The sequence below is a fragment of the Myzus persicae genome, unplaced genomic scaffold (assembly GCF_001856785.1).
Source record: "Myzus persicae strain clone G006 unplaced genomic scaffold, MPER_G0061.0, whole genome shotgun sequence".
NCBI classification, from domain to species: domain Eukaryota; kingdom Metazoa; phylum Arthropoda; class Insecta; order Hemiptera; family Aphididae; genus Myzus; species Myzus persicae.
In genome coordinates, this window is record NW_019100991.1 from 447,524 (window position 1) to 473,574 (window position 26,051).

The 26,051-nt window shown below is 31.7% G+C and overlaps 1 protein-coding gene across 1 annotated transcript; it reads left to right on the forward strand.

The window, feature by feature from the left end:
* The first annotated feature begins 1,714 nt into the window (after positions 1-1,714).
* On the forward strand, positions 1,715-22,398 carry LOC111027188 (cadherin-86C). Its single transcript, XM_022305434.1, has 18 exons — positions 1,715-1,982; positions 5,509-5,746; positions 6,767-7,011; positions 7,132-7,215; positions 8,614-8,880; positions 10,618-10,741; positions 10,804-10,996; positions 11,503-11,593; positions 12,414-12,566; positions 13,246-13,582; positions 15,299-15,474; positions 15,994-16,090; positions 16,397-16,498; positions 16,604-16,808; positions 16,925-17,030; positions 18,973-19,100; positions 20,824-21,411; positions 21,506-22,398. Exons 2-18 carry the CDS (start codon positions 5,551-5,553, stop codon positions 22,221-22,223), a joined length of 3,810 nt encoding a protein of 1,269 aa, XP_022161126.1. The 5' UTR covers positions 1,715-1,982; positions 5,509-5,550; the 3' UTR covers positions 22,224-22,398.
* The last annotated feature ends 3,653 nt before the right edge of the window (positions 22,399-26,051 follow it).

Below are 26,051 nucleotides of genomic sequence, written 5' to 3' on the forward strand. Positions count from 1 at the left end.
TGCAGAAAATATTATTCATAGATTCCGGGTTTAAAACTTATTATCACAACGTATAAAATATTCAAAAAAATTTGGATTAATTTCCCGCTATTTATTCCACGAACCTATTTACACTGTAGAGAGGTATACATCAGTAAACCCGGATTAAGATGATTTTGGGACTACATCATGTTCGGGGCCAAACATTTTTAGACTCACAAATAAATATATTTCAGATAAATAAATTATAATACTATATAATATAATATTTATTTTTTATTATTTACTATTTTACATTTTTCTAAAAATGTATACACCTTTGACGAATTAAAATTTAAAATTTAAGATACAATATGGGAATTATTCTGTCTGGAACAACTAACAACTTTAAACATTTTCAATTTTAGTTATTATCAATATGAAATATTTGTAACATAAATTATTAAGTAGGTGCCTTTATTCATATATTTTATTTTCAAATCATTCATAGCATCAAAACGTGCGCGATACCCAGTAATAATTGTAGTAGAAAAAGTTTAATCTAAATATTCGAGATAAGGTTGTGTATTATTAACTATATTAAGCCACCAAATAAATCACTATATTGTCTATATTGTATCACTGTATCGTGGTCATTGTTTAACAATAATAATATATTTTTAATAGTCTAAGTGCATCCGTAGTGTTATGAATGATAATATTATGATAATGGTAGAGTTTGACTAGGTCTGTTACCTAAAAACTATTGTTACTCAATTGATTTAATCATAATTTCAGACTTGAAGGCTGTTGAAGGAGGGTCGTTTTTTCGTGAATATAGACCAATAAGTGGCAAAAAAAAAAAATACTTCCAGAAGTCCAATTTTAATTTTGAAAAAAATATTCGAATTTGTTCTCTTCGTGTCTGTGTTTTGTACGAAATTAATTTTTTTTTTAGTAACACTTAAGTTAAAGTAAATTAAAATAAAAATGTATTTCCTACAAAACACAGACAGGAAGCGAAAATCCATTTCCTTCATATCCTCGATAACAGAATGAAAAATTCAAATATGTTTTCAAATCAAAATCAGGCATTATTGGTACTGGTATTTTTTTTCCCACTTTTTGAGACTTTCATGCAGAAACTTTTTTGAACACAAAATAAAGTGAAGTGTGCCTCCGCGTATGTACCTAAGTTACGGATTTTCAAGAATCTTAGGCGTAGTTTATCTTAAATTACATAAAGCGTTCCGGAATCTCATGCACTGTAATGGTCATTACTCATTAATTACACACTAAGTCACTTAGCACTCACGAGTCACGAAGGATATAGAATATTGCCTATGTCTGACCCCTTAAAAAAGGTTCCCTTTGAAAGTTTCAATAACCTTAAATAAATCTAAAAATTGGCTTCATTTATCATTTTAAAAGCTGTAGTCTAGATTTGTTTTTGTAATTATTAATTTGTATGTTCTAGAAACAATGACCGATATTGGCAAATTTTATATAAGTAAGTACCAATAGTGGGTAAGAAATTTGTAATTATCGGCCAGCAGAACCCAATGATCAATACAAATTAAAAGTACGACGTCTTTTCATGCAGAATAAGTCCATTTCGGCGGAATATAATAGATTGGGTAGAGATAAAGGCAAGTCGTTGGACGACTGCTTTGGACGGTTATGCGTCGCAATGTTTGGTTGTCCGGCGTATCCACGGCAACAAAATTAGCATGCACGTCTAATGGTCAGAACCGGCTGCGGCGACGTCTTTCCATTTATACCAGCACCGTCGAATCCTCGGGAACAAAAGTATTATATTATATTATATCATATTATAATGTTGTCATCGTACAGGTCAGTTACATATCCACGCACAAAATTATTATTTTTTTTTAAATAGCAACAAGATTGTCATTTTTCTTTAACAATAATACAATGCTACTCGACCTTTGTTTGATTTATTTATGAATCATTTTACCGCCACATCAAATGCCAGGTGTTCGTTTTCAAACCATACGTATACAGTAAGTTTATAAACAGTTAAACTTTTAACACTAAACTTGCTCGGCGTCGTGCTTTTTTCCTACGATAAAAATCATACTCTCCCAAAGTTTAGTAGTTATTATTATATCATAGCACGAATTTTACTTCATTTTGTGGTAACTCTATTCTAGTTTTATTGTCGATTTATCTTTTTTTAGTTGAATGTGATTTGAAACCTATAATACCCATAGCTATAAATGTTGAATTGCCTATAGGTACCTACTGCACGTTATTAGGCTAATATGACGTGGTAGATGTATTTTTTTCATAGCTGTGACAGAACCTAACCGAAGATTACGACGACAATAATAGTATTATGTTTTGAGTATTTACGTGTTTCTCTATTATATACTAAATTTACTACTGATTTGAATAATACACGTGCACAATATATAGCACTTAATACTATTGCGTATTGTTATGTATGTTAACTCGTTGTTCACACATTATATTTTACTTCAAAGGTCGTGTCGAACGGTTTATGAATATTGTTACGTGACAAATAAAAATATTGTACACATATTTATAGTATAAACTTTTCATTTTTTGGCTTATTGGTTAGGTGATTAGAGTTTGGCGTTTCTTGTCGAAATCGTATTGTTATTCTTGTAGAGCTTTAACGTAGGTATGTTATCGGTGTTCAGAGTTTATAGATCAATTTGATAAATTATATATAATATAGACTATTTACAGGTAAATCGTATCTCATGAATTCAAATAATTTTAGGATCGTTTTCAATTATGTAATATCGAATTTCAGTCTCATGAAATACCTATCAGTTACATCAGTATACACACATTGGCTGAGAGGAAAACTAGAACATTTAATAATTATCATAATATTAAGTTATAATACATAGTATATTACATACACACTTCATTTGTAGTATACTAAAACTAAAGTATAGGGTACCCACTTTGTAAACGTTAAGTATAAAACTACATCCGGAGGCTTTATATTATGTACATTATAATATGTACTCTTATTTGCGTAGTCTTTGTATTTAAAAACTATGTGTGTATTACAATTTAGTGTTTTCAGTAGGTATACGGTGCGTATAATAAGATTATTGGGTACTCATTTTTTGGATATGTACCTTATCTGCAGTCTGTGCTTGATTTTAGGATAAGATTAGATTTTATTTTTTGATTTGTATGAGTATTATTAGTATTTCTATAATTTCTTTTCCCTATAAAGAATGTTTGTTTTTATAATTATTTATTATTATTGTTTTGTTGGAAATATAAAATATTTTTTAAAAAATTGTATTGTGATTATGAATGGTAAAATTCCAGAGTAGGTATCATCATTACGGGGTATCTTTGAAGTTTACATTATTTGGAGTGATCGATTTTAAAGTTTAATTCTTCAATAAATGTTATTAGCACTTATACACGCATTAATAATAGTAATAATAACAATTACATTTTTTTCATAACTCAGCTAAGTTGTTGCATCCATTTACACATAACAGAAATTTCAAGAAAACTTTATTATCGAAGCAAGTTACTATGACATAACGAAAAAAAAAATTGTTTATAATGAGTCAAAACACTAGGTGTATGATCATTCTTCGTATGTTTTAGTTGAGTAATACTATTTCTATTAGCCCACCGTTCGTCGGCGGTTTGTACAAATAATACCTACGTTTTAAATAAAGCATGTAAAACATGTAAAAGTATGTGAGTGCATTGTAATTTTTACGCAATAATAATGTAATTTCCGAAAAGTGCAATCATTCAATTCATATATTATATTACGCATATGAAACAAAATAGAAAATGGATTACATGGTATTATAGACATAAGTATAATATTATTATGCAGTTTAAGTATAAGTTCTTTAATTATAATAATTATTTGTGGCGACTTCTGGAATTTGGGACTATGGCTTAGTATTATTTTATAGCTACACAATTTTTCCAAAACTGCAGCCTGCAATAGAGCATATTATAAATAAATGAGTGTAATGAGTTGTGAGTATAAGAAATGCTAAGGATTTTAGTAAGGACTTTTTTACAACATTGTAAGGTCAAAAAAACAAATAAAAATTGAAATTTATTGATTTTTGTACTTGGGCTCTAATAAGTATGCTAATTAGATTTTGTATGGTAGGTAAGAGCATACATAACGTGTTCAAATAACATCGGTCGTAACATACCTAACAACATTTTCGGGTCAAATCGTCAAGAACGCAATGCATTTTTGTCGGACCCGGCTGTAAGGTAACTGACCATTGTAATACATATTTAACCACCCTTTCTCCTCAGGGTGTCAGTTGACTGACATTGTCTAGAAAATTGCGTTTAGCACGATTGTTTCGGTAGCATTGGAAGTAAAATAAAAAACAAAAGTTATGAAAAAATAAGAAATGAACTGCCTCATAAATACACAGACCGAAATTTATTCATTACAACGAAGCGGTGACGGTGTTTTATTGAACAAATTCATATACTTAACATATAAACATATTATTACATTATAATATTATTATATAATATATACGTACATTAAGTAAAAAAAGCCAAAAATACCTCTCCCGACCTCCTTATATCTATAGTGTTTTAAAACGGCACGGAGCTTATAGGGCTAACGACCGGTAGTCACGTGAAATTGGGTTTTCGTTTTATTCGTTTTATTACTGAATGGACACGGGTCAAAGGCTCTGGCCATTCCGTGACCTCGTTTACCTCCGCCGCCTGTTCGTATGTAGACTGTCACATTTGCATTTATCGAACCGAGAGTGTTTCCACACACGCACGAACTCGCGCACACACACATAGACACCCACACCCACGCTCATTAAGCAATCGCTGGTTATAAACGACCTGAGAATAATAGTATAATATAATAATAATAATGATAACCACACAATCGTGGCTCAACTTTAATGTTTATAATATAGACACAGCACACGAGTATCAATTCCGTGGGCGAGTTTAATGAATGGATACTATAAGAACTTTGCTTAATCTCGACGGTTATGCGTATACCCGTAATAATATTATTCATTTCATTCAATTATATAGTATAATATTCTGCAGGTTTAAAGATCAAGAGTTATCTGGTATTGAGCATGGTGTGATCTCGGTACTTCTATAGGTGTGTATATATACGTGCATAATGTATATTCAAGAAGACGTTTGAAATTAAATATATGCCCACACACGGAATTATAATAATTGTATTATAATTTATAATAATAACAGTTAAAAATTAAATTTAGTACAAAAAAAATTATAACTCTCGTGCTTACTGCAAGAGTGTAGTGTACTAGTGTGTACCTACCTACCTACCTACTTACCTATATTATATGTATAATGTATATATGATTATATGCAGTATGATATCGAAACGAACGCTGCCGTGTACCAATATAATGCAATATAATATAATGTACATAATGTGATATAGGTATTATTGCACACCTCGTTGCGCCGATGATATTATTGTGATAAATAAATCAAGATTAACGATCGCGTGCTGTACTGCTGCATCTTGTTTAGGTGCGATTATGAGGTATGGCGTGTACGCTCTAGCAGCAGCAGATGAGCGTCTGGACCACGTTGCTGGCGATGGCCGGCGCGGTCTTCACGGTCGCCGGTAATTACCCGACGTTCGAGGGCGCCGCCGAGTTTAGGGACAGCTTGATGGTGCCTGCCGGTGCGCCCGTCGGATCACTCATCTATCGACTAAGGGCTTCCGACCACGACAAGGACTATCCGCTGTATTTCCAAGCCACAGGTGAGTCGATATAATAATATAATGTAACATTATTATTGTCCATTCGATTTGTGAAACGTGAGATTTGTACACGTTGATACGTTACTAAAAACCCGGGAGGTCACCCATCCGAGAACTACTGACGAAGGCTGATGTTTGAGATCAGTACAACTTAGTGACTGCGGCTATACATAGACGGGAGAGCATCTTCAAAACTGTCTCAATTTTTTCAATTCGTAAAATTTTATTTTGTGGTATTAAAATCAATATTTTTTCTTGCTTAGGAAATTTAATTGACAGAACTGTCGATCAAATAATAGAAAATGTTAAACAATATTATTTGTATTTTACTTTTTTCTTCCCGTATATTGATTTACTTAAATATCTAAATAACTGTAAATAACTTAAATTCTCCGTTTTTTCGAATACTCTCCTTTTCCCTAGTTCCTTATAACTTTAAAAGTGTTGACTCTTGTCATCATTTTTAATTCATCATAGGAATTACAAGGACGCTCTGCAGTAGACCATCTTCCTTTTAATAATTTTAATTTACTTTTTTTTAAATTTTATAATTTATTAGTAGTTAGTACCTCTAAACCTCTTAACATATCCAATACCTTTTCACCCTTCAAGATATAAAAAATTATACGCCCAACCTAAATTTAAAGGAGTATTTATGTTTATTTAGCCTTTTCTTTTTTAAATTATAAAAATAGACAATTTGCAAAATAAAAGTAAATTGTTACTTACTAATAAATCGTCTATTATCATATAAATACAAATGGTTTGTGAAATTAGTCACGTTGATATTAAAGATAAAGTATGAGTCACAAAGCCTCAATTGGCCTCCTAGATATTTAAAAATGGTTGGAAATTATAATTTCTAAAATGTTTTAACTATCGGTTTAGATTGGTTATTTGTTTCTGGATTATAATACTGCTTGTAGTGAAGTGACAACAACTATGATGTATAATTATAATTTGCCAATAGACAGCAGGTATATTGTATAATGGTTTGATTTAAAAAAATATATATTATAGATTTTGGCAGCTATGTGATAAGAATAGACAATCTTCCATGTCCTCCAAACACTACGGCCGGATGTCAAGCAGACGTGTACTTGGACCGAGTCCTGATTCCAGGTCAGACGTTTCAATTCAGGATAACGGTGCGGGACACTAGAGGAGACACCACTACAGTGCCAGTTCGGCTGGTGGCAACCGAAGCTCGGAGTGACGTCGAAACGATATTTCCTCATATTCCTGCAATCATTATCGTGCCTGAGGTACGGATTAGAAGAACGAGTTTATTTTTTTATCGATTTTAGGATTTTTTTTGTCTTTAAACACTTTCTTCGAAATTATTTTGTACTTTGCTTGCAAACTGATGTCGTCAAACACTGCAGGACGTCAAAGTCAACACTGAACTTGAATACGTGATCGTCAAGAAAAATTTGGAATCAAGAAAGTCTGCCAGTATTGAACTAAGGGTGAGCAATTGTAATATCTTATCCTTAATAACTATTATAACGTTATACATATAGAACATTAGTAAATTAAAATAAATACATTTGGTCGAAATTAGTTATATTTTCAAAGTAAATGTTTACCAAAGGTTTCAATTATCTAATTATGTTTTAAATATGTGCTTATATAACTCAGAATTCAAAACTCTATAGTAAGTATATAATATAATATACACCTATAATTATAGTGATTATATATTTTTTTATATTTACCTACTATTATACTAATAATAATAAAACTTTCTAAAAACACTAGGCAAAGATAAGCTCAAGATAAATAACTATTTACATATTTTAGAGATGTTTAATTCATATATATATTTGTTATATCATTTATCTATTTCACCTCGTCATTCGATGTTTTCATGCTTTTCGGGAGAACGTATTATTTTCTCTAACTGCAGTAACGGTCATGGCTATTTAATGTTAAGTTACTATCACGAATTTTATTATCTTAATTTTGTTGGACAGTCAACATGAACAATTTCTATACATATAGTTAAATTTTTTTTACAGTGATTTTTTTATGATCCTATTTTTGTTTTTTATACTTAATAAATATGATATTTACCGACTACCTATGCTATTATGAGCAATTATATAATACATTTGTTTTATAATAATTGATTTAGCTTAGAATGGAAATAGGTAAACATCATTATAGTACAGCTAATTAAATAAAAATAAAGTTATCACGTACCTATATATGTGAGAAATTCCCTCTATAATCAAAGCTTGTGGAATTGGAGAGCATGGAATTTTTTATTTTTTAAGTTGGAATTTAGTTAAAATAATCAGTTATAAAATAATATAAATATTAATCATAACAACAATATTCAATCAATACCTTCTTTTATATACATAGGAATAATCTCAAAGTTAGTCGATCGAAAAGTTGATTTGTTCAGGTTCCATTCACCCTGACTCGATGTATATAAAATAATTAACCTAATAGACCAGAATAATATTTAGAAATTCATTTTTTTTAATCGATGCATCAAAAAAGGAATACACATGGTTCCATTTACACGGGGTCAGAGATCAATAGAGTGTTAGGTGTTACGTTTTTTGACAATATTCATGTATTTATCACTCCACAGTCGCCAATCACCATAATCCGCACTCACTCCCTTTTACCGACTTGTGCAGTTCTGTTTGCTTATCTATATGGTTACATTTTTTTTCATACTTTTATCTAATATTTTGTTTTACATTGCCACGCATTTTTAATATTTTATTTTATTTTATTATTATTATTATTATTATTAATCTTTTTTTTTATCATTTTCCATACAAATAAACTATTAAGTAAAAAAAGCTTTTCTCACGTACATGTATAATGTATATACGTGTGTTTTATAGGGATCTCCGGAGTTGACCATAGGTCGGCTGCGCATGAACAAGGACACGACCACCGGTACGATATCGGTGTCCCGGCCACTGGACTTCGAGACCAGGAATATGTACCGACTGCAAGTGGTCGCACTGGACATGTACGTGGAGATCGGCAAAGATTCCAGAAACGCGGCGGCGTTCGAGGTCATCGTGGTCGTGGAAGACGTGCAAGACACGCCGCCGATATTCACCCGACTCGAAACAATAGTGCATCTGCATAACAACATGTCCATTGTGAGGCCACCACTAATCGTATACGCACACATGCATAATATATTGTATATTATTCGTAACGTATAATAACAATAATATAATAATGACGACGATAATGATAATAATAATAGTAAAAAAAAGTTTAATAATAATATGTATCGAGAGGAAATCGAATTCGATTAAGATATTATACTCTTAATATTATGCACTATAACATGGGTATTATTGTTATATACAATAAATACGACTGTACGAACTACCGCGAGAGAATGTTCAGGTGGTCAGGTTTGGATGCGTGGAGAAAGGATTGCCTATAATAGCATAAAGTTTCTGGAGTCGAGTAATGAGTTTATTTTTGAAACCTTCTTTAGACTAAAAAATATTAGTTAAATAATAACAAATAAGTTATAAAAGGACGCCATACACTCATTTATTGCCTCCATGGCTCCATCTCAAGTCTTCGTCTGTGTTTTGTTAAATTTAGAGTGTTGGCGTTAGTGTTATAATTATAATTTATAAAAATTAAAAATTCTTATAATTCACTTCATAATCAAAACATCGAAAAAAACGCAGACAATATGGTTTGTTACCTTTAGGTCTGTTGCTTGATAATAGGCAATTGCGTATATATTTACTCTAATATAAAAAATGTACAACTAACTCAACTACAAACGCGAACTGTAATTCTGCCATGTTACGCTTTTCTAAGACGAAGACAATTTTTGTATGTGTGGTGTTCTCTTAATGAGTACCTATCTATATGACAATATAGATAATTCTATTAGCTAACTATTGCCCATGTAATATTTACGTGATAAAAAGTAACGAATAAAATACAAAATTGAGTATAATGATTGTATTATAATTGGTAACCTATAAATATCCATTTATTTTATGATACATTTGAATATACTAACGAAATCTTTTCAGATTTTAATTATTGGGATGGTTGTAAATTATTTCATTAGCTGTTTATTTCGTCGTTGCTTTAAATCTCATTCACTACCCAATGCGGTACGTTAGTACCATGTAACTATTAAGTGATAATATTGTTCTAGAAAATCTTGACACATTCGCAAAACTTTTTAAATATAAATGAAATAAAATAATTTAAATAGAGCTACCTACTGAATATTATTTATCATTATTTATCAGTAATGTTTATTTAATCGAGGTTGGACGTAAGAACAAAATCAGTGTAAAGAAGCTAAGTGAGAATAGCGCGCAATATTATAAAGTTGGTCAATATACAATGGATGAAGAATGACTAGGAATCACAAAAATGACAAGCGTGTTTGAGTATAAGAGGTGAATACAAACGTGTCAAAGACATCAGTAGGTATATAAAACAATTAGTTTTTATAATTGAGTTGTGAAAGTCATTTTTGTTTATTGTTTAGCGTTATAAAATGAACGAGGACAATGATTGTCGGGCTTAGTATAAATTTAAAAATTATATTTATAACCGTTAAGTGAGAAAATCTGTGGACTTGTCTTTATAGTCTTTATGCTATTGCAGAAATTTAAACATTGACTTATATAATATTATTAACTCAAAAACACCAAAATTATATTAAAACATCCAAGTTCTTAAGCTTTTAAATTGTTTAACTGCACGATTTTGTATTTTGGTATGAAAGAAATTATACAATGTGCAAGAGTCTAACATGAACTCATTAGAGATACAATACTCTTGATCTGAGATTCTATGTTAGAAGTTACTTAAGTTCATTTCATGTTTGTTTTGTGGTTTGTCAGGGAGACGTTGTGACAAAAGTGGAGGCAATCGACGGCGATAGAGGTCGACCTCGGCGAATTAAATATGGTTTGGTGTCCGAAAATAGGCCTTTCACCGTGTTGTTCGAAATAGGTCTATTCTCAGGTTAGCAGCCGTTTGTTGAACTCAGTTTTGATAGTGACACGTTGTATTTTATTTCGTCTCAGGCGAGGTAAAGTTGAAGAGGTCCATGTCGGAGCTGACTAAAATAACCGGTGGCAAACAGCCGGCTATATTGACTGTGATGGCAGACGAAGAAGTGACCGGGACCGGAGAACCTCCAGCCATGTCTACCCTAGCCGACTTGGTGCTTATACTTGACGACGTCGTCGACCGTTCTCCGTATTTCCACAACGAAAAGTACATATTACGTATACAACGTGTATGGCCGTGTTTGTCCACGTAAAAACTCTTATCCAACTAGTTTTTTTTGCATCTAGCTGTCATTTATCTAAACTTTAAAAATTATATTTTGAAACATTGATGGAATTTAGTAATTCAATAATTTTAGATATATAAATTAGGCATAACTTTATGTAAATCTTTAATTATTATTAATAGACGACAAATTTATTGTTTTTGTATTTTATGTACGGGGAAATCAAAAATATTATGAACTTCAACTTTCAATATTGCGAATACCTAAAAAATTAAAAATGTTCCAAAATAATATTTTACAAATACAAAAAAAAAAGTTATATGCGTGGACAATGACGGTGGTACAACATGTAATTAACAAACTCGAAATAGCATAAAATATCAACCATATGTGCACATGCAATTAAGTCCTGCGACTTCAGGGCCCCTACATAATGTTCTTGCAACAGATTAATATATTTAAATATAAACAACTTATGCATACGCAGTTACGCTTGCCGCTTGAACGAGAACAGCGGCCAAGGGACGACATTGGCGTTCACCGATGGTTACGTGATGCAAGTGCATGATGACAGTGTGGTATGTATATTGTATAACATAAAAACTATGCAGTGTCGGCTTGGCCATGGCCGGTGAGCCACGAATACGGTCCAGTACCGCTCCGTTTTTTTTTAGTGCCTCATAACTTTTTTATTTGCGTGTAATATTCGTCTATATAGGGACTAGGGAGTAGGGACCACTTAAAGTATTTATGGAAATATTAAACCGTACCTACGTAATTTTCAGGCTAAATTTTTCTTTACAGGGCCGTCCTGATAATTTTTGGGCCTTTGTATTTCATTATGGTGCCCCTAAAAAAACAGCTCCATGGGCCTTTAGTGTGCCAGGCCGTCACTGCTGCTCTGTATACGTCTTTACACTTGCGGGTTGTATAGTGATAAGCAAAGTAAGACCAATAGTCATTACCAAGACACTGGGTTTTATATGGACAATATATGCATTACTTAAGCTCTATTTCTAGAAGTCCTGTTTTTTTCTCCAAATGTGTAGGTAATTTCAGTGGCCTGGCGAAGGCTGTTTTTTTGAGGCCCGTGCCTCAACCAAAATCGGTGGGTAGGTGTCCGGGGTTAGTCGGATGTGTAAGACTGTATATAATCATGTATGGACTAGACATTAATGAGTTTTAAGTAATAGATTAATAACCAACAGAAAATGTATTACCTACCTTACAATCTATAAAAATGTAGATTATATAGAGTACTATATACTAGCTATATTTTTTTGCTTATCACTTGCAAACGTTCGTGGATCGCGTATTCTAGTGTTATTATTGTATAAATTTTCTTTTCACTCGTGTCAAACGCTCTTCTATGTATATTATGTGTATAAATATATATAGGGCAAGGCGTCTGTTTACGCGCTGACTTTGGAAAACAATAACGGAACTTTTGAAGTGACGCCCGCCGTGATTGACAAACATGGCCGATTCACCATTATGGTGCGCAACAACCATTTGTTGGACTTCGAGAGCACCCGGTCGGTCCGTTTCGAGGTTAAGTATAGTCGTTTTTAGCAAACACCATCACCACACCCAGCGCCGCAATGAACAACATACTAAGACTTTTGTAGTTTCGTGTTAATTTTCCGTCGTTGAAAAATATCTAATTCTAAATTTTGTATAATCTGCAGTAACGTGGAGAAGTGTTAAATAATTTTAGTAAAATATTTCTATGAATTCTCAAATCACTCATCTTGTATTCACCAATTCCATCCATACTCAATAGTCAAAACATGTGTGATATAAATTTTAGTAAATATTTTAGTCATAGTATGAATTTTGAAATTTATATTCGTTTTTTAATGACATTATATAGGTATGTTAAACATTGATTTCTTAATTAATAATTTTAATATTAATTGAAGGTGAATCACGAATCCGTATTTACCGGATAGATCACTGTCGTGTTGGTACCTAAGTACGATTGAACGTCACTTTTCATAAATAAAACCAACATTTTCGTTGTTATAATATGACGTTCAAATTTTTTCTCAATAAATTCCTGAGAGGTTTGACAAATCGATTAAAACTATATCGATAGTTAAGATTTCTTGAGCTTCGCCCAAACGAGTACTGACAAAAATACAAATCCTACATTCTGACGACAATCAAATGGTTGATCACGAAAACGACGACGGTAATTATTACAATAATGATCTCCAATGTGATGTAGGTGTGCGCGACCGAGTTGTCTGTGCCCGGCGGTGGCAGCGACAAAAACCGCACTCGGACTTCAGCCAGAGCGCCTGTGGTTGTCTATTTGGACGACGTTAACGACAACGTCCCACGGTTCACGAGTACCGAGTATGATGTCCAGCTGCCGGAGAACGCCACGGCTGGAGTCCGAGTGACCACCGTCGAGGCCGTGGATCCGGACACCGGACCTTATGGCAGCGTCCGGTACACGGCCGTGTTGGGCTTCAAGAACTCGTCGTTGGTACTCGACCCGATTACGGGTGTCATCGTGGTGTCCAACGACAATCATGGATTCGACCGAGAGGAATCCTCAGGTAAGCAGGAAGTCCAACACGTATACTATACTCACATGTGCGTTATGATGTGGTAATGCACCAATGTAATAACGGACGAATAATTTATTAATATAAGCTGAGCTGAGCCCGCAATGAGCTCAGTATAGTACATTATATTTTTAAGTATACAATATAATATGATAATTAAAAAATGACTACATGCTCAAATACTTATGACTTATATAGTTACATGAGTACATAAAACATAAGTCGTAAATATTACATAAAATAAATACAATTAAATAAGCCTTAATTTAATATACTTATTATTTATAAACGCTTGTAAATAAAATGTATGAGAAACATTGTATACAATTTTCAAACCAACATTAATATAAAAATATTATGAATTATTAAAGTTCCAAAATAATTTTCATGATTTTGACAAAACTATTGTCCACATTTGAAATTCATTTAGTATTTTCGTTATTGTTTAGGTGTTGTAAGTAAAGGTTATTATGAACATTTTATTACATTTCCAAGTTTTTTACCTACGAAGAAATTTATCATAAATAAATTGAAAAAAAATTAGTTTCAAAAAGTCGTCAATTTCAAATGTCAATACTTATAAGTGATAGATAGCAAAAAACACAAGTACAACATTTAAAACAAAATCAATTTTGTCAAAAATTGGTTTTGCGGAAACTTTACTTATTTCTCAAATGTTGTTTTTCCTGATTAGTTTGGAAAGTAGGTACTGGGAATTTTTAAATTTTGACGCTTCTCTCAAAATCTAAAAAACACATCATTATGAAAATAAATATATTCTATAATTAATAAGTATTTTTTGTTTTGTTCAGAATCAAAAATACTGGCTAAAATGCTAATGATTAATGAATAATACTTTATTAAATTACATTTTATCTGTTATTTCTCGTTTACGTGTTATGGACCGAGAACGAGAAAACTACTTTATGAAACGTCCTGCGTTGGAAACCCATTAGTTATATAATATATATAAATATATTATATGCGTAAACCTCGACGTTGGTTGTACGGAATAAGAACACTAGATATTTGCACAGATAACGTAAATTGTCTAAGAGCAGCCAAGGAAGGTCTGTAGTTCTGTACATGAATGTCTCGTAATGAAATCGAAATAATAGTTGTATATAGACCTATTTATACTGTATCTATAAACTATATAGTATGTATTATATTATAATGTGTACTATAATACCGTCACTGTCCCACCGATAAATTATTAAAATATACCACACACAGTATTATGTAATATATTATATATTTATCACTGTCATGGTGTTTGTTTCATTGAGAACATTAATATTATTACTATTATTATTATAATGGGGTTTAACTTGAGTTTTAAGTGTATTCTATAGTTAAGAGAGTGGTTTCTCATTGTTTTTATAATACGTTTCTTCCACATATAGAATGTAATCTCCGAAGTCAATTAATTAATTTTAATTAAAAAATTTGGAAAATAATATTTAAGTTACATTATTTTATTAAATTCCAAAATAACTAGTCAAAAAGATTATAGGTATATAGTTTATTTATCATAGTAAATTACTCGTTATCTTTTAATAATATATAAAAAATACATTATATTACATTATTTATCACATTATATGCATTATATTATTATATAAAACAATCTGAGTTTTAGTTCTAAAAATGGTTTGACTTATAAATATAATTAACTTTATATCAAAACACTACCCTTTGTTGTAGAATACAGATTAACTGTGGAAGCCCGTGACATGGACGGAGGTGGTTTGGCAACAACCGTGCCACTCATTATCCACGTGTTGGACATAAACGACGAAACGCCAGTTTTCCAGGATATGCCAATCCAGTTTGTCTTGACGCAAGATATGCGTAATTTCACAGAACGAGCTTTCATTAAGGTTAGTGGGTTTCAAATTATTTTTAATGAGACCGACAGACCATTCATATATACATATTACATAAAACACCATTCCCAATTTGAAAACTTAAAACAGTCAAAACAATTTAAGTGGTGTATTTTGTACAGTCATCTCTAAAAATATAATATTTTGCTCAGTATATTTAGATATGTATCTATAGTTTTCCCGAAATATTTTGTTTCACTCTAATACCACCTGTACAATTGATCAAATTAAATTTATTATGTGCATTATACATTATAGTTTAATCAGTTTAATGTGTCAATTCAATACGTTTTTCTATACGTTAACCGAGATTCTACCTGATAAAACTGAAAACTATACTACCCATAGATAGTTTTGGAAACAAAAACTGAAAAAAATGTACTATAATATAATTTTTATATAGTATAATTTGAATTACATTATCTTATTTGATACTACACGAACCAAACTCTATTCTAAACGACTCGACCACAATATTACTTTATAAATATTTTCTTTCTTCTCTTTTCTTAGGCTATCGACAAAGATGCAGAAGCCCCGAACAACGTAGTGCGTTATGAGATAATAAACGGCAACTACAACAATCGCTTCACCCTGAATCCAGAAACCGGTAAGGCTCATAGATTTATTCATACACACACACGTACTGGCGCGAGCTCAGACGTTATATTTTTCCGATGAAATATTGTCTTATTATTATTTTTGTTATTATATTGTGTTAGTGTGTTGTATGTATGTGCTATACTCACAATTTACGACTCTTTTGTGTCCGAGCGGCACACATTGTCGTGTCGTGCCGGTATTTTAAACTATACATTATGAGACCACTTAAAAACCCTAAACTAAAATTCTATCCTCTCACCGGCAATTAATCAAGCACGGTATTTTTTTACGACTTACTCAAATACACTTTTAGGAGAACTGTTCATATCCAGCGATTTGTACGATTCGAGCAGGACCAGGAGGGACTCAACAAACAGCGCGTTCGTTGTACTCACAGTCAGGGCTTACGATTTAGGTGAGACCATAATAATATGTTTCAATTCTGACTGAAGGTTGTCTGAGGCAGAGCTTATACCATTCCTAATCACCTGTTATTTATGCATTATGCTTTATACTACAGGCGTGCCTCATCGGTCGTCTACAACACAAGTGAGAATTTATCCACCATCGTCCGGTGCCAGACAAATGACGTTCCTCATTCCAGCTTCGATGGATGTAGCGGCTGTTCACAATCTGTTGGAACGCATGACGGGTGGAAAGGTGACCATCAATTCGATAAGACCCAACTATGAACACGTCCAACGACCGGCTGCTATTACAGAAAAGTATATAATATAACATACACATACCTCATAATAGTATATTTCCAGTCTTTTCATTATTTATATTAACCCATCAATCGATTTAACGAGGTTACATTATTGTTATTGCCTGTGCTTAGAAATATTGTGACCGCCACCGTTGCGTACAATACGAATACCGTGATCGACGTCGAAGAGTTCCGCAAACATTTAGCCCAGTGCAGCAATGAAGTCCAAATGGCCCAAGTAATATAGTTATTATTAAAATTATAAGTCAATATATAGTATAGTTATGCAACTATGTTGCAATAAAATGGGTCTCAGCAGTATTCTTTGTTTAAACAATTTTAATAAACTATATATCCACTAAATAAATAAGTTCAGTGGTTCCTCAAATCAAATCAAACTAAAAAAATTACCAGTCTTTAGATCATAGATTCTTAACCTTTTCTGGGCCATGGACCCCTTTGAAGTATAAAATATCATCACGGACCCCCCCCCCCCCCCCAAAAAATTATTAATTGAATGATAATACTAAGACTTAATACAACATTAAATTATAGTGATTAATAACTTTTTAGAATAGTTGAAAACAAGTTTTAATATGACATTTGCTGTTTTTTGATTGCAATATTGCCTTGAACTTTGGGACCATATTGGACAGAGCAATTCACATATCGTCCTTAATGTCCAATCGATTTCTTGCATTAGTTTTAATTATGACCATTGTAGAAAACCTAGACTCACAGAACTATGTAGTGGCGAATATAATCAGAGCTCGCGTATAACCTAACCTAACCTAACGAACAACAAAATTCAATTACATTTTTTGTTTGAAAACCGGGGTGTGCCATTTCTTTTTATCTCAAATCAATTAATTCATATTTAACAAGGTTTGAAATATGAATCATTAATATTGCATTTAAGTCTACTATAAAAGAACTGTGAGTAACCATATTTCAGCTTTCGAGTATGCAAAATCCAAATATTGCCAAATACATTTTTAAACACATTAAGATTTGCACAAATTTGCGTTTTATGGAACTGGATAAAGCAATATTATTTTTTGAAATCTCGTGTTGGAAAGTCTGCTAAATTTTCCGATTGAAGTCTTCTTTTCCAAAGAGAAATTTTATTTACAAATACGTTTATTTTTTCGGGCGGTATGGACGCGTGTCACTGCTCGTCCTTGGATTGATATACTTACTTATCTTTACTATTATATATTATAAATGCACAGTTTCTACTTTAAAGGGTTATCAAATAATATTATGAATTCATTTTAAACAAATTTATATGTGGATTATTTAAAAAAAACTCACAGCCGACCCGTGGACCCCCGATCTACGGACCCCCGGTTAAGAACCTATGCTTTAGATCCATAATCAGGAAACATTAATTATATTTAAGAAATCCGTGATCCACATGTAGTTCGTGCTTCGTTTTTATAGTAATTTATTTCTATGTAAATTCGATATTGTGGTACGTATTATAATATGTATAAATTATACAAAGTTAAAATATTAATCTATTTAAATTTTCAAAATCTACATTTGGGACTAATTTAATAAATATATGTAATTAAATGGATCATTAAACGGTGGATGTATTTAGCGTTAGCTCATAATTTTCGATTTGAATGTACACTAAAATTAAATCTAATTACCACACTATTTTTTTCAACAAATAGTAGCCTGTTAATAGGCTACTGTTAATAGGATAATATAATGACGTATCGTGTACTCATTAGTCATTGATAATAATAAAACCATATTATTAAAGTCTGATAAATGAGTAAATAATAATTTTATAAAAGTCTTAACATCAATACACTAATAATTAGAAATAGTTAATAAGTGATTACTATTTTTATAAAAAATAAACATAAATTATGTAAGAATAGGTTTTTTGTTGGGTTTGGTTCTGTTTCATGAATTGGACTGAAGAAGAAGAATATTTGTCATACCCGCTAAAGCATTCTATACCTAATACTTCTAGCACAGTTTATTTTACACATGGGTTACTAATATTCGTTTAAATTGGGCAATTAATATTAATTTAACTATCCCAAGTAAAACTGCTCAGGTGTCCATAATAAAAACAAAAAAATAATATTGTTACTAGATGTTTTATTATTATTATTATTATTATTATTAATGAAGTAACAAAAAAAAATGTCTACTTCTAGGTGGATTACCGCAATGATAAAAATCTGTCTTTCTGGTTGAATTTATTACTATTACTAGCCATATTGTTGGCGGCCTTATCATTGTTATTTTGCTGTTGTTACCAACAATATCGTCGATGTATTCACGAGTGAGTATTATATTTAAGTTACTACCAATTGTTCGTTATTAGAAAAATAGAAAAATATTAGGTATATAATATTTTTTTACATATAGATATATACCATAAAATGTCAGACACGCTAAAGTTGGTAAATTAAAGAGAAATAGTACTAATTTCTAAACTTCGGTTGTCAATCTAGTCTTTTTCAATATTAATGCAAACATTTTTTAACTTATCGATAATTTGTATGCATAAATAGTATACAGCGATTAAAATTTAAAGCAATGTGAATAATTTAAATGAAATGAAACACAATATTGCAATTGCATTTTAAATCTCATTATAATAACTTTGTATATAATCTAAAATGTATTTTTCTGTAATAGAAATACATTAAAAAGTATCATGCATAATTAACATGTTAATTAGAGTTATAAATAGTAAGAACTTTTGCTTAAAGCTAATAAAAAAAAAAAATAATAATAATACTATGTTAGTTTAATCTTTTTCCAGGTAATTTAGTTATTTTTCATTGTGTTTTTAATAAAATCAAATAACAATAGTATAGGATTGTAAAACAAATTCACTTTATATATTAATACATTTGCAACATTTTCAGTAACTTCAGTGTGTTTATTATTAATTTAATATTTTAACTTCATTAATTTAAGCAGAGATGAAAAGAAGATGAATAAAAGAACATGTCTATTGGGATATAATATTATAAATGAAAAATAAACTATAGAATTGTATATTGATAATAAGACTATACAAGATTAAAAATTATCTCATGGAGTCCTGGAGTGAAAGTTCTTGTTAGGTGATACATTTAGTATTTACCCCTGTTCGTAAATCCCGGAAATCATTAACTACAATTATTTATAAGGGCGCATTAAATATTTATTTAATTTAAATTTGTTTAGTTGTATAAACCTTTTTTTCAAGTATATTATAATAGCAAAAAAATAGATGCTTAGTGCTTACCCAATCACTTAGTGTTCAAAATGCTATGCCTTTTGAACATAACAATTTTAAGCATATATTAGTTTAAAATTTAAATAAATATATTATTTAAATAAAAACTTAAATAAATATTTAATGTAGTGGTAGAGTAAGTTTACGAAACAAACATTTTAAATTTAATTTTATGATAATTTTTACATGCAAATAAAAATTATCGACTATTGTGGAGCTAGGTATATATAGTATAAGATACATTTATATTTTATGTATACAGACATAATATAGGTACTGAATGGAATATTTATTTTTATTGGTCGATTATTGACAATTTATATTGTTGAAATTATTTATTTTAATTTACTTAGTCTAATATACCTACGCATTTTGCAACCATGTGCGTTTTAATAATATATTACTTTATAGTATATACAAAACTATATAGTGACGGTAAAAAAAAATCACACATATTATTATGAGGTTTCTCAGGTGTTAATTTTAGAACCAAACTTCCAAATGAAGCAAATCGATAGCGATTATCATTGAATAATGGTTGTTATAAATCATATTTGATGCTTTTAAGTTTTTTGTGTATGACATAAACATAACTACATAAGGTTTATAACCACGCTTATAGAGCAACATTATGTATTGGCAAGTACCTATTAAGTTATGATCATTTTTCACGTACGCTTATGGTTCGTTTAAACGTGACGAAATGGTAAAACTATGTTTGCTGATATTTCGTTTTATTGTTTAATTGTATTTTATGTATTATATAATATTTCAGTAAGTTCCATCATGTTGACCGCACTAAAAACAAAAGTATTCAAGCGCCTTCTCCGAATTCTAGAGAATCGACTGAAAACGACCCTCGGCATAAGGTATATATTTTGAGTGAAAAACCGGTAACTCCGATCCGAATAGCGAAAAGGACAAGGACAATGGTGATACCGAATATGGTTAAGAAAAAACAGAGCGCAGAGTCGTTGCTCATAGAGGACGTCGAAGGTAATGAATATAGGATCATAGACAAACGGAAGTCTTGGTCTGACGAGACGACTGACACTAGACAAGAAATGTTTTTCAAACAAGGCAACGCTGAAATCTTACGTATAATGTCCAACGATTCGTTGGAAGTAATGGACTCGGCGTCCAATGTGGGCGGATTTAACGCGTTTGACGAATTTGCCGGTAAAAAAGTAATAATGAACAAGTTTTTGAACAGTCAACCGGACGAGATTGTGGTTGAAGATCAATACAGCGCAAGCGTCAAGGGAAATGCAGAGAAAACACAACTCGAAGAAGTAAAAAAAGAAGATATCGACGAAGAACAAAAGAAAATGACTGCATTCCAAAGAGACGTGTTATTGACCAAGTGAGAAAAATAATTTGTGTATTTATATAGCTGCATGGTAATATAAGTATCGTATCAGAGTATCAAAGTACTAGTTCTGAAATAATTTTTACAGGTTTTTGGCGGAGGAACAACAAAAGTTGATGACGAAACTGGAGACGAGGAGTTTGCCGGGTGCTAACATGGCCACGCAGACGGAGATGCACGCGGGCACACAGACGACTAGATCGTGTTTGCGAGTCAGCGGTGGAGGTGGCAGGCGGAGTCGGAGTTACGACGACCGAGAGTGTTCTAAATCTGCGCACTGTCCGCGCCGGTCGTCCAGCATGCCTCGCAGACAGTTGTTCAATAGCCCGATCATGGAGGAGACGGGCAGCGGTTCTGGCGCCAGCAGCGGCTTGCGATCGTCGTTGGCGGGACGCGGAGCCACGGGAACGGGATCAGGATCGGTAGTGGGTGGATCGGGATCGATAGCTGGGGGATCCGTAGCGGGGGCTAGAACGGGGCCGGGACGACGGAGACTGTTCGCCACGTCGTCGTCGTCGTCGTTTTCGGTGGACGTGGCGGACGCGGATAAGCGCAAGTCCCGGTCATATTCCAGTATTCGGGAGCTTGACCTGGACAGGCAGCTGCAGTACATGACGCCGTCGCTCAGGTCTCGCGCCCTGGCACGTAGACGGTTATCCACGTCGTTGCCGCCTCATGGCTGCAGGGCGCCATGTAGGTCTATGCAAATGCTGGAGAAGAAGAGCGTGTTCACCATAGCTTACGGCGACGTGGCCACGCAAAAGATCAACTGCAGCGCCGACTCGTCGTCCAATAATTGGGAATGATGTTGGATTCCCCTATCCCCCCACCGTATAACTGTAGATTTCCGCGTCATTGTGATGACACTAAAATATGCAATCGCGATCAAAAACCAGTTAATAATATTATTATTATTAATTTTATGGCATAAAACCTACATATTTATATTACTTATTTACTTATTTTAGCAGAATTTTATTTTATTTTGTTATACCTACTTATATATTTGAAGTTTTTTAATTTTTGTTTAAATATATACAAAAAGATTTGAAGCACATTTTTTTTTATTTTAACATGACCACATGACATTTAAGACATTTTTTGAGAAAAAACTCTCTCACTTTCGGTTTAATAGTCTAGAAAAATTATTTGGACTATTTCGATGAACCACAAAGTTGTACCCATATGTCTAAAAAAAATTGTGTTAAAAATCTTGACCATTATATTTAATATTAACAAGATACATATTTATTCTCAACTTCTCAAGAGCCAACGAGAAAAAAGTTCCTATTGAAAAAGTGTAGTTTGTGTATTGTGTGTAAAGTAGGGTTACAGCTGTCATCTAGATGATGATGAAAATATTTAAAAAGAAAAATTTGATTTACCATTATGAGTTAGAAACGTCAATCGATTTTATGATTGTGGTCTAGCGGGGTAGCTTAAATATAAAATATTAATATACTTTTCTTACTGTCCAGTAACTTCGAAATCTGTCGTTCTCACTACAGGAAGCCATAAGTCACGTATTCTCACATGACTATTTACCACAAAATATACTACTTCAGTTAAGTTTTACCTAACGTCTAGCTATTTAAAATTATCTAAAAATTTTAAATAATCTATTACTGGAGTATAACATAAAAGTAAAATGATGTTTTTATACATTTTACTTGTTTATTGACTACCAGGATATAATTATACTTAAACCAATATTACATGTTTTGAGATAATCTCTATATTTTAAACTAAAATCCTGTTCATTCTAAAATGCATGATGAATGCCCAATTCTGATTTTAAAATCTAATAAAACATTCCTTATAAGTGTTTTCTACTTTTAGCAACAAAAAGAATATCTACCGTAAAGTCAAATTAAATTTTTATGAGCATTTGAAGTTAAAATTTTTACAACATTCGATATTCACTACGTCTCTTGTTACAATAGCAGTTGAAAAATATTAAAAATACATAGGCATAATTAACCTTAAAAAAATATGTAATAATGTTTTTAACAAAAATTAAGTTAACCTACTACAGTACTAATTCCTAAAAAGGTTTTTCCTTGCATAAATCGGAAAAATGACACGCGCGTGTCAAATCTAAACCAAAAATAAGTTATAAAATATAGATATGCCGATATGCGTATGTACAATGTACATCGTTAAATATTGATAGATAAAGTAAATAAAATTGTTCTATAGGTACATATTCAAATACTTAGGTCTAATTTTAGACAAGCGTGTACCTCAGGGCCCACATCTCAAAATTAAAAGAAAGACTCTCAACACCAGACTTCACCTTTTACGGCCTATCCTGAAGTCCAAACTCTGTATTGACAACAAATTATTAATATAAAAATCAATGCTAAAACAGCCTAAAACCTATCCGGGCCTACGGTATCCAAATTTGGGGATGTGCCAAGCCTTCCCAAATACGAACTATTCAAGCCTTCCAGTCTATTTCCTTTCGTCTAATAACATCTGCGCCATGGTACGTCTCAAATCTCTCACTATATAAGGATCTTAAAATTGAAACAGTCTCCAAAACAGCCAAAAACTACTACAAATATGTACACACCAAAACAGATAACCACAAATCCATGCAGTCCATGTGGAGTATGTAATCGACAAAATGAGCAAGAGTTGGCCAGTAACCCCCCCATAAATCCTAAAAGGAACCGGTCGATGTGGAGCCGGACGAACAAATTCATCCGGCGCATGTTTTGCTGCGCGACGTTATACCGCGACTTTCTTGATGCTGTTTTGTTCATACAGTTGATTTATGCAATTAAACTCCGTTTGTTATGCTACTTATGTAATTGTTTTTTAATTGAAATAGTATTATATTATTATCAAACGCATCAACACCCTAGTTTAAATTCATTTATGTAGCTTGTGATAATCGCAACTTTATTGTGAGTTTCTAACGTCAATCATACTGTACCAAAAAAATACGTGAGCAAAAAAAATAAATTCCAGTACCTATGAAACTGCAAAAGCCATACAAAAAAGATAAATTTCTCTAATCTAATACAATTACCGAATACACGTTATTTTTGTATTAAAATTGATGTTTAAATCGATTTCTCAATCAGGTTCTTACAATTTTATCTTATATTACTTAAGATATGTTTGTACAAAAAAAAACTACGTTCTGAGATGAAAGATGTAGAATGTACATAACTCAGACACATACTTTATACAACACAATATTTGATCAGATTTGATTTATCATGTGTGCAAACAAAGGTGCAATATTAATTAAACCCGGTTTTAAGTTATAAGTATGATAACTTGTAAGCAGGGCTGGAGACTTGCAGCATTTGCTAATTATTTTTGGCTCTAGCAGATAGTGCCATGGAAAACTCATGTCAATATGTTACAATGATCTCAAATATTAGGTAAATTTGAATTGTTGTTTTTTTATTGAACTTGTATTATTTTAAAAAATAGGGACATATTAAGTAGCTAGGAATATATCTTAATATGTTGTTGCATTCATCAAATGATTATTAGTGTCATCATAATTCATAGATAGTAAATATTAGAATTAATTATCATTAATAGTAATGAAGTCTGTGTCAGACCATGTGAGCTAAGAAATGTATAATCTTGTTAAATGTTACTTAAATAAATGTATTCTTAAATAAACTAGCGAGTGTTGATTTGAATGAGAACACACGAATAAAACTGTTTTATTAAAATGAGTATTTGTATTCGATATTTACACAAAAATAAAAGAAAGATTTTTAGGTTTTGTCGAATTGAACGAATTAAATGCTCAAGCACTGTGTGATAGCATAATATTTTTTAAAAATAATGTTGATTTGCATATTTCAAATTGTGTAAGTCAATCATAGGATGGTGGTGCGTCAGTAATGTCCGGAGCTTTTACTAGTGTTCAAACAAAAATAGGGGAATTAGCACAAAATCCATGGCCGTATATTCATTGTTATGCTCATAGGTTAAACCTAGTTTTAGTTGATGTAACGAAAAATATTCAAGAAGTAGATGAAATACTTGGTTTATTAGAAACTATTTATGCATTCCAATCGGTATCTACAATTCGCCATCATGCTTTTTTACAAGAAACTAAGTATAAAGTACCACAACATTGTGAAACAAGGTGGGTTTCAAAACACAAGGGTATTAAATTTTTTAAAAGTCATTTTATTGATATTTTAAAAGTTCTTAATGCATTTAGAGAAAATACTAAAAAAAAAGAAGCTGTAAAGGCAAAAGGTTTGGCCATACAGTTTGCTAAGTTTGAAGTTATCATAATAATTGTGTGCTTAAACGAAATATTAAATATCAATAATTACTTATCAATTAACCTGCAATCAACTATTCTTGATATAAAACGTTGTACATCATTAATTAATGCAACAAAGCAACAAATATTAGAGTTACATAACGATGAGAAGTTTTTTGAGCTATATGAGAAATCTTTGATTATTGCTCAAAATTCTAAAATACCTACGCCATTAAGTGATAATTTGTCATCATCAAATAGAACACGACAAAATTCAAGTACTTTAGCCGATTATTATGTAACTATTACTATTACCACTGGTAAAATAATGGCTTATTCGTCTGATGACATGAAAACAGAACAAAAAAGAATATTTCTTAATATT

What these genes read in the sequence shown, in the direction of transcription:
- LOC111027188 (XM_022305434.1), top strand. Translation starts at nt 5,551, where the DNA reads ATGAGCGTCTGGACCACGTTGCTGGCGATGGCCGGCGCGGTCTTCACG. An exon ending in CAATCATTATCGTGCCTGAG is followed by an intron (nt 7,012 to 7,131) that starts GTACGGATTAGA and finishes CAAACACTGCAG; the next exon opens with GACGTCAAAGTCAACACTGA. An exon ending in AAGTGCATGATGACAGTGTG is followed by an intron (nt 11,594 to 12,413) that starts GTATGTATATTG and finishes AAATATATATAG; the next exon opens with GGCAAGGCGTCTGTTTACGC.